The 10,458-nt window shown below is 42.2% G+C and overlaps 1 protein-coding gene across 14 annotated transcripts in view; it reads right to left on the bottom strand.

Annotated features, from left to right (window-relative positions):
• trio (trio Rho guanine nucleotide exchange factor) overlaps positions 1–10,207 on the bottom strand; it is a 252,378-nt gene extending 242,171 nt beyond the window's left edge. For 10 of the 14 annotated variants that reach the window (XR_016290205.1, XR_016290206.1, XM_089579067.1 and 7 more), the window contains exons 1-6: positions 10,017–10,206; positions 8,820–8,891; positions 3,642–3,756; positions 3,455–3,545; positions 2,931–3,032; positions 2,329–2,442 (exon numbers count right to left, since the gene is read on the bottom strand). Coding sequence is in view for 12 of the 14 variants with exons in the window: in XM_089579067.1 (XP_089435193.1) it covers positions 2,329–2,442; positions 2,931–3,032; positions 3,455–3,545; positions 3,642–3,756; positions 8,820–8,891; positions 10,017–10,083 (561 nt within the window). In the remaining 2 variants the exon portion in view is untranslated. Of the gene's footprint in view, positions 1–2,328; positions 2,443–2,930; positions 3,033–3,454; positions 3,546–3,641; positions 3,757–6,879; positions 6,953–8,819; positions 8,892–10,016 lie in introns of those variants that run through there. The other 4 variants (XM_089579062.1, XM_089579071.1, XM_089579068.1 and 1 more) reach the window with 4 other exon arrangements.
• Positions 10,208–10,458: the final 251 nt, after the last annotated feature.

Here is a 10,458-nt window from a genome sequence, read left to right on the forward strand (position 1 = left end):
ACCACTCTTGGCCATGCTAAATTTAAAGCTAGCAAGGAACCATCGAGACAAGGTGCCAAAGCAACTACAGCAGCCTGGAACAATGTGGAAGCAGTCACACCTGGCTGGGATGATTTGAGATTAGTCTGGTCGCATCTCGCATAACAAGCAAAACAAAAAAGCAGAGTGCTGGCGGCTTTAGGGATGAACAAACAAACAGTACAAAGATCCATGGCTATAGATCAGTAAGAACATAAACAAAAAGCTGTTATAACGCAAGTACAAACAACTCACACAAATAACCCTACAAGCAAAGCTCACAAACAATAAATCTTTGCTGACAGGCTACACTTTCATCACCTTCGAAGTGATACTGCGGTGGAACATGCTTCAAAGGTTCAGGGCCAACACAAAAGAAGCAAGCAAGCAAATCATCTTAAACCGTAAAACGGATGTCCCTCACTAAGCTTGTACATTAGGCACGCTACAGTGGAAATTACACCCAAATAAACACAAGACAGTAATGAAATGCCACTGTCGCTATCGAACACTACTTGAATCCAGACAAATTCTGCATCTAGTTTTTGTTTTCAGATAAGCGCTAAGGACCAAAGCTAATTAATTATCAGAGCAAAATTTCTGATCTTGTGGTGCCTTGTGCCATTTTAAGGTCCAGTATGCTCTTATAACATGAAGAGAACAGGCAAATACAGTGAAATGTTACACTTACGAAAGCGCAGGTTTATAAATTTGTCCCTTATCCTACCCATCCAAAACCTAAGAAAGCTGCACAACTCTGAACAATGAAAACACAGACATAAGCGAACCTCCAGCTTCTGAAATGCTGCATTTCATGCCCACCGCCAAAAAAAAGACAACAACTTATATTCGTGCAAAAACACTACACAAAGCAAAGAAAACTCAACAGTACAGCTAACAAGAGTGCAGGACTCATTCGACTGTTAATTCCGCTCTATTCCTAGCCAATTCTGATACAGAGCCCAGATGTCACTAATGATTGCCCTGATGGCAGTCATCACAAATCACAGAATTCTGATAGCACAGAGACAAGTGGTCTAAACAGTCTTCCTAGATTCCCCAGTGAGCCATTCCTGTTTTTGCAAAATGGTTGCAGATTATTCAAAATACTGTTACATTTCACAGTAAAAGGTGCATATTTTCTGCGATATTCAGCATTCCTTAACACGGGGTACTCAAACTGGGTTCCATGAAACACAGGGGTTCCGCGGGCTGCTTTGTTGTGGGTTCAGCGAACACCCACAATGGCCTGTCCCCCCTTTACAGTACACATCTGGTGGGCACGCACAAAGAAGACATAGTACCTGGTTTGTTAAAACTCATTATCGAGCGTTAGCTCTTAGATCGTTCCCAAGTTTCAAGACATCAGCGTGGGTGCCGTCCCGCAGCACAGACTTTGGTAGCACGGAAAGTTTGCCTTGTCACTGTAGTTTCCCGCATTTCTGTCTTGGGTTTAGAGGTCTCAGCATGAGTGAGATAGACATTGAATAAAAAACTGATTACAGAAAGCAAGAAAACAAATGTGTACAAAAGTGAACCAAACAGCAAAAAGCCCACAGGGTCCATTCACAAGCAACACCAAACAATCTGCCTTTTTTCACAAGGCCGCTCTGCATATGCACACCTCTCCTCCTCCACCTCCACTGGTTGAAAATCGGCAGCGCCTACTGCACATGCGATGGGAAAAGCTATCTACGTCTGCTTCTGAACCAGTTTTGCTTCAGACAAGCGGTTCCCTGCTGCCTTCCTTTTTCCGATTACAGACGCTTCACTAGGAGCGGCAGCTTTCGTGCTCCCGATTGTAGCCCTCTCGGTACATGGCGTGTGCATGGTTTTCAACCAGTTTTTGCCCACTCCCCAGAGGGCGCCACATCTTGTGAAAAAGGCGGATTGTTATGCTTGTAATGACAGACTGTGACAAGGAGGGGGGAGTTCCTTGGCATATGTTGAAATGTTGAAGAATGCAATGAATGAACCTTGCCAGTAAGCACAACTAGATTTCTTGTCAGGCATGATAACAGACAAAAACCAGAATTTCTTGCAGCAAGAAAATGTTTCAAGGCACTACACACCCATGTGAAATGCGTACTAAAAGAATCAGAAGTCACCAGAAGACAACCCTGAAGGTAAAGTCCAAGCAAAGCTAGACAGCACAAAGCATACCTGGACAAACACAAAGATAAGGTACAAAGATAACGCCGCCGTTCTTTTTTGATGCGCTCATCCAAGTTTACAGTACATGCACCACAGCAAATGCCAATTCAACCAGTGGCGGGTTTTGGTGTGAAGTGATTAAGAAAGCCCTCTCACCATTCTAAGTTCCAGCCACTGGCCATGGTCATAGGGTAACGTCCCATCCAGATCTGCTGTTAGTTGTGATGGATCAATGTATCTTGAGAGTGCTTCTGGGGAGATCAAATTAGTCTGCAAGAAATTATACACGTTTTACAAAAAATCTTTAGAGCCTAACATGTATATTTGAATTAAAAAGCAGCAAACAGGAACTTTCACTCACAATACAAAATATAACATATGTGCAGTACATTACTTGTACTATCTACAGCATCAAGCATCAAACACCAATCAACCAGAACAGATGCAGCTCTGAATGTCTAGTGTTTCATAAACTACATTAGCTAGCATTTTAAAAGCTATTACAAGATGCTTTGCCAAACATTTTTCTTAGATTCAAAGCAAAATAACCTTCGCAGTCTTCACGTCACATCTCTTGAGAAAAAACATGCTTGTTGTGATGACCTCGAGAAAATAGAGTAAACAACAAGCTGTCTCTTTATAGAGACACCAGTTATATATTCAACACTGTATTCAAGAGAGTACCAAGTACACTGAACAAGACTAAAAACATAACCGAAACAGTCCAAAATTCATAACTGAGGCAAAAGATTACAAACCTCAAATTTGTATTTTGAACTGCCCATGCTTGTTCTCTGCTTCTGCCAGAAGTTTTCTGGCTTTATTATGTACGCCGCATGAATCTTTGCAGGAAAGTACTCCTGAAAACAGGAAGAGAGAAACATGCCAATGTACTGTCGGGGACCAAAGTCTCCAGGACGCGCCATCAGGAACGGAAGCTAATAGCTTTGTAATTGGCCGCGGGCTGGAGACCATACCTGTCGAGGTGAAAGTCGGACTCGCGTGCTATGTTCTCAGCTAGTGACAGCAGGTGATCGCTAACAAACATGGCACCTATTATCCAAAATCGCTTGTCGCACATGCTGGAGAATTCTGTCCCCTATAGTACATTACAATAAGCAAATGCATAAAAGCACGAAAGGCCATTTCAATGATCTAACATATATTGTGCAGCTGGGATATTCAAACAACTCTGTTCAGTAGTAACAGAAGTAGTAAACACTGACAAGGCAAACCATGCACTGTATTTTTACAACTACAGGTTATGATGGATCACACATGCCTGAAGGACTTTTAGAATGGGTTTCACTGTAGACCAAGTAGCTCCTCGCATGTCAATCACTACTGAGAAGCCGAGTTCTCTAGCTTCCTCACTGAAAGAAAGCATGCCATACAGTGTTAGGATACAGACAGAGCACTTTTCAAACAAGTACGAACTGTGGATGGACACTATGTTGCATCGAGCTTACCAAGGAATGCTAGACAGGTAGGTTAAAACCTTGCGCATTTCTTCCGGTTTTAGCCGATCCGGTCTAGACCCAGCTGGGAAGGTAAGGACTGGACCTCCTCGAAGGTCTCGGCCACCTGGAAACAAGCAGGAAAGGGATGACCAACACACTGGGGGTATTGAAGTTGCTCACAGCTAGGCACCACAAAGACACTCTTACCAATCCTATCAGCAGAAAGTAACAAGCCACAAAAACCTTCAACCTCAATTTACAAACAATACTAAAATTAGAACCACTCCAATACACCTCCTTAATCCATCCCCCCCCCCCGCAACCCTAAAAAAAAAAGACAACCCAAACAAAACACAAGCCATTTGAAGTCCTTTGGAGTTAAAGTAGCCTCGACACCAAATTTAGGTTGCATGTTTTCTTCTTACTGAATTTCTCCTCTCACCTGTTTCGGTTTCAGTTTCAATATCAAACCGATGACGTCAAAGGTCAATATACCATATTTTCCTGTGTATAACAATCGGCTTTTTTTTTTTTAAATTTTGCTAGTGCGTCCTATACAACGGTGCATCTGATATGTATTTTTTTCTTCGTTTTTTTGCGAGTGGGGAAATAATGCGGGTTGATGTTCAATCACCGTTTAAAATGGGCGGCCGTAAGTGCTGCACTTTAGCTATGATGAAATGAGCCATACAAAAAGAGAAAAAAAAATGATCACGCGGTTTTAACACAGCTTTACTTCAATACGGGGACCTCCGCATGCAACATTCACAGGTGAACTTCATCGTGAAACGGCAGCAACGACTTCCGCGATTAAGAAACCCTTGGCTGTCTCAGAGGTCCCAAGCATTAGTAATATGAAATGCCAAAAGATGGCGACATCTGCACTTCTTGCCCGCCCACACTTCCAAGACAAGCCAGCATAAACCTACTCACTTTTCATGCTGCATAAGGAGTCTTCTCACAGGTATGGAGCATTTCGAGATGGTCGTGCAAGCATGTATAGTCAAGTCTCACTGCCCTAACTAGGTAAACTGAGGTGCCCTTACACAAGGATGCATCTTTACTAGCAACTTTTTCGCTGAAAGCCTGCATTTTTTGGGGGTGCGTCTTATACACCAGAAAATATGGTAGGTCACACAAGGCATAACAAATACAGTGCACACAAAAAACTGCAATATAATCGCTGCTTCTTCACTCATGATTCCAGCTCTTGAGGTAGGTTGGCTTTAATTAAACATTGCAGAGAATGAAAACAAAACAGGTAAGAGAAGAAATTAGATCTTACATTATTAAGCAGTCATAGGCAACTACCATGTGGTGATCCAGATATACTATCGTCTTACAAATTATTACAGAAAAGAAAACAGCCGCCACGGTGGCTCAGTGGTTATGGTGCTCGGCTGCTGACCCAAAAGACGCGGGTTCGATCCCGGCCGCGGCGGTTGAATTTCTTTGGAGGAGAAATTCGAGGCCCGTGTACTGTGCGATGTCAGTGCACGTTAAAGAACCCCAGGTGGTCGAAATTTTCGGAGCCCTCCACTACGGCGTCTCTCATAGCCTCAGTCGCTTTGGGACATTAAACCCCATAAACCAAACCAGAAAAGAAAACACATAATCAAAAACTAGGTGTTTATACTCCTTTAAAATAAAGCAGTTGTGCTTCGGTGGTGAAATTATTCCTAAAATGTAAATATTCTATCCAACCGACACAATAAAAGTAGGCCCAAGAACTAAAGCACACAAATCGACAACCAGATTGTTTGAATATGTTAATGCAGGAAGATGGACTAGAGTATAGACCTTTCCACTGTTTCAGCTTGACTGATAGCATGTGTGTGTTGGACTGCACTGCGCATGCGCAGTAGATACCTGTATAAAATCCACCAGTCAGAAAGCTGCTGGCACAGCCCCGTTGAAATATGGCTGCGCTCAAAAAGGCAAATGTGAAAAGGTCTATGTACCCTTCACCTCGGGATAAATAAGTATCTGGGCAGTCGTAGTCTTTTTAGTTGCAGTGGCTGTTAACAAATGATAGCAATAGTGTGCCCATTTATTTCTTTAAAAATACAAATGTTCAAAAGACTGCATTATAGCTCCAGAGAACCAATTAAAACAAAGCACCACTAATAAAACTTCACATTGCAATGTGACACAAATATTCTGCGGAGAAAGCCTGCAACCTCCAAATATAGTGCCTGAACACCTCAAGTACATTACGAGAGATGGAGGAATGCCAACACTTTAATCCACTTTAAGGGTAGTGTGAACAACATCAAAAGTTACCAGGAAAGCATGAAATGAAATTAGAACAGCACAGTGAGTGATCAGAAGGTAAACGATCCGATGTCAAATTAAGAGACAGAGGAGACTAGCATGGATTAGATAACTGACGTGAGTGGATGACATCCGGATTAAAGTTATGAAAAGGAATGGACATGAGTGTCACATCTGAGTGCTCAGAACAGATGACTCGTGCCCTACCAGAGCCATAATAGTTGTAACAGCATAGCTGGAACAAGATGACATGCATGATACAGAGGACACACACAAGCACTACCCTATCGATTTTATTGAAACAAAAGCGCATATATTTATAGACATGTCTAAATCCTCATGCACAAAATCCAAAGGAACATTACGTAAGACAGGACAGGAACCACGCTAAATATTTACGATGACCTTGCACTTTTAGTCTATTTGTAATCTGTGGGGTTTGCAAGGCCATCAGCTGAATCAGGAAAAAAGGCAGAGGAAATGCTACAACACAATCAAAAGCACAGGAAAACGTCTGGTTTATTTTGTTTTATGGGGTTTAACGTCTGAAAGCGACTCAGGCTATGGAGGGGCGCTGTAGTGGAGGTGGAAAAAAAGTGCCCGTCCTGTCTGGTGTATTCCTTCCTGTCTTCATTCTTTTCGCGCGGTGGTTTCCGTCACTTAAGATATGCACCAAATAGCCCCGACAAAAGTCCTTATTCAATGTAGTGAAGGGCTCCAGAGAATTTCGACCACCTGGGGTTCTTTAGTGTGCACTGACATCGCACAGCACACGGGCCTCTAGGATTTCTCCTCCACTGAAATTTGACCCCCACAGCTGGGATCAAACCCGCGTCTGTCAGGATAGCAGCCGAGCACCATAACCACTGGGCCATTCCGGTGCCCGAGAAAACAGGAATAATGACTTAAAACATAAAAACTGCATAGGAGGTGAGAAACAGATAAGAGATGTTTTAAATCATGCTGTACCAACCAGCCTTCACCACACACTCCTTGCGAACAAAACCAGCAAGGTTTGCAATCAGTTACAGTGTGCCACAAAGGAACTGCAGAAAGAGAAACAAATTTGCAAAATTGCAAGGCAGGGCTGATACTGAAAAGCAAAGAAAGAACCAGCGTATACATAGGCACCAAGCAAAGCTAAGCAGAATCAGCATTGGAAGAAAAAGCTTGTTCATAGTGAAGAGAGAGAGTACAGGTACAAAGGGAGTGGAACTATAATCAAGCATGGCAGAAACTAAGACAAAGTGATGAGCTTGAGAAAAATAACTGGGATAGGGTGGCCATGGCTGGCATAGGATAGGGCTAACTGGATATCACTGGGAGAGGTCTCTGTCGTGCAGTGGACTTAACTCGGCCGATGACAACACTAAAACAGTTTGCTACATCAGTGCTAGCTACAAGAAGGTTCAGCTAAGTATGGAAACCAAGAAGACAACGTACTATTGGTGGGTAAAGTGACATGCAGATTTGTCGCATATGTTGCTCACCTGCTGCTACCATGTGCCTGATTACGCAAGTCATGCTGCAGTATGACTCTACATAAAGGTTGGGCACAGTGGTAAGTTTACAAGAAGCATAGCTGAATGTAAGCACCTGGAGCGTCTGCCCTGTCCCAACCCTCAAGGAAATGCAATGGACACTGTACGCATCAGCGTAATTCATTAACTTCATTATGACACTACAAAATTCAGATTTGGAAACCAACAGGGCATTTACGACCGAAAATTTTCCTGCTTTTAACATGACCACAATACAGTCATTCCTGTGGCACTGAGTGAGCTATATAATCAGTAAAGTCAATACCAAAGTTAATAAAAAGCACAGGATCTGTGAAAAAAATTTTCCACTGCCTAGTTGTAAATTATAAAACAGATTAGTGCAGCGCATATCTGCATGAGTCAACCAAGTGCACCTTTCAAATATAGGCTACATACCAAGGCCGTGAAAAAAAATGTACTCTTTTTGTAGCACCCTATTCCACAAACAGTAGTACTTGCCATGCGCTCTGAAGCTCAATCCCCCCCCCCCAAAAAAAAAAAACTGCCTACATGCTTTGCACCACTGTAAAGCACGTAGGCAATTTTAAAAAAAAAAAAACTCTTGGCATGTGTAAAACAACATGAAAGGCATGCACAGTACAAGAGAATCACAAATCTTAAGTCCAGGCATCTGTTGAGCTACACTTTCACAGACCAATTTGCAATTTTTTTCAACACATATAAATGAGCAAAGTAAGCAGCAAATAAAACCACTATGATTTTTTTTTCTCAAGTAATGGGCAACATGCAAGCCAACAATGAATGCGTACGAGAGGCAAGTGAACCAAAGTATTCATGGTGGACAACAGCACAGTGAAACACAGATATAAAGGAACAAAGGGAAACAAACAACGCTTATTCGGTATCATTTATTCCCTTTTCTCTGTGTTCCACCAAACTGTTGTCCACGATGAATCTATACCAACTTGTCCAATTTTCTTCACCAATGAATCTAAACTACAAGACAATGCCACCGAACATAGCACGCAACAAACAACAGCTTCCAGAAGCCCCCCCATAAGCAATAATCTGAGATATTTGCAAATGTTACTCATAGTGCTACAAACATTTTACTTCACAAAGCTAGCAGCCATGGATGTTAGCATTTTCTTTTTCTTGCTTTACCATATCACAAAAAAATGCATTTACTTCTTTTGCAAAAAGTCCCAAAAAATGAGACTTTTTACATAGCTCAAATGTTCCAGGAAAATGAAAACACTACTTTCAACAGAACCCTTCTGAGCCAAAAAGGAAGTTTTGCTAACATTCAATACAACAGGCTGCATGCACATTGCAGTGTAGACTCTTGATAAGTCATTGCAAAGTCTTACAACGATTGTTTACAAAAAAGAAGCTAACGAAAAGCACTAACCAGGTAATATGATGAGCCTCTCCTGCAAAAGGGGTAGTAATTCATGTGCTCCCTCCATCATCCTTGAGGGCCCTAAAAAGAAGCCAAAATCGGCGGCATTGCTTTAATGTTGGACAAGGCAGATTAAACACTTAAGGAATAAAACGTTACCCAGTGTTAGCACAAACATTATTTGCAACATAAAAATGCTGTGTGCCATCGCAAGAGATTTTCCTTCTACAAGAACAGTAAAAAATGTCAAGCTCTGAGTGAAAAGTTAAAGAACTACACTGCATTAGGTTGCTTGGTTGGTTTATGGGGTTTAACGTCCCAAAGCGACTAAGTTTATACCAAATATTTTAAAGTACTGCAAGACTGACATACCTTTGAAGCATTTTCTACCTTAAATGTGCTCGCATAGTTTGCACAGATGACGACGCATATATAAACAGACTACGGCACCCAGTTGATTTCGCTGCGAGCTTCAATATGCGGCACAACACAGACTTTGAGCTTAAAATAATAAATACGCTTCAATATCCTCGCTTCGCAAGCGTAAAAACCCACAGCGTGTTGACTTCATTTCTGATCACGCTTTCCGTTCATTTTCTTTGCGACAGCTGAATCTGGTGGCTAAGTTTACCACACCAGCGCTAACTGTAAACTCTCAAACTACAGTGCTGAAGAACAAAACAACATAATACGAAACGTGTGTCAAGGACAGGTGCAACACATAGAAGCAATGTAGCGACAGATGCTACCCTCAAAACAGCTGAAGAGAACGGGATGCGGTAGCAGTGTGTAACGGTACAGTAATGCGGCCCCACAACCTCTGAACTCGGAGGTATCACAGCTTACAATGGCTTCATTCTGTAACAGTTTCTTCGTTGTTGATTATTCTAGGCGGTTTCAAACCTGTGAAGTGGCGAGTCGCTTCTGCATACTTTTTTTTTTTCTCAATGTGCAAGTTGTAGTGAGCGCACACCGCTGTCAACTCAAAATATAAGCACGATATGCTTAAAACCACGACAACTGCACAGAGCGAAAAAAGCAGACAGACACTTCGGGTACTACTCGTTCCACACAGCCTGTTAAATGGGCAGTGCACCTTTCAGCACAGGAAGGCAAATCAGAGCCCGAAAGATCGATCTGACATGTAGTACCGTTAGGCTAGAGCAGAACTCTACGCTTGCTCCTCATCATACAAAAGATCTTTACCAGACTTGTAGCGAAAAGCTCCGTCGCTGTCGGCTGGACCATCAGTAGATGACTTGGTCGCACACATCACCTGCCTATGTTAACCAAAACATCATGATGACGCGAGAAAATAGAGGCAGCTCCAATATTGCACTTCAAAAAACAGCATTACTAATCGGCCATGTTTACATCCATCGCCGCTCCTGTCACCATTGGTCGATAAATCAAAGGTTGATTTTATATAAAAAGAAATAACAAGAAATTTATTTTTCTTTTAATATTTTAAAAGTAAGTACATACAGAGCAAAAACTCATATTTTACATTTTGGTACCTTATTTCGTCTCATACCCGCTGTCCCTTAACTGCGGGCCTATTGCTGCATCAGAAGAATCGGAAGTGTAGGAAGTCGTGGTTGCGGCAAGGTTCGTTGCGGCTGTGGCGAAGAGGCAAGGTTATGCGATC

Source organism: Amblyomma mixtum, chromosome 3 (assembly GCF_055824585.1).
Source record: "Amblyomma mixtum isolate Tamu chromosome 3, ASM5582458v1, whole genome shotgun sequence".
Classification (NCBI taxonomy): Eukaryota; Metazoa; Arthropoda; class Arachnida; order Ixodida; family Ixodidae; genus Amblyomma; species Amblyomma mixtum.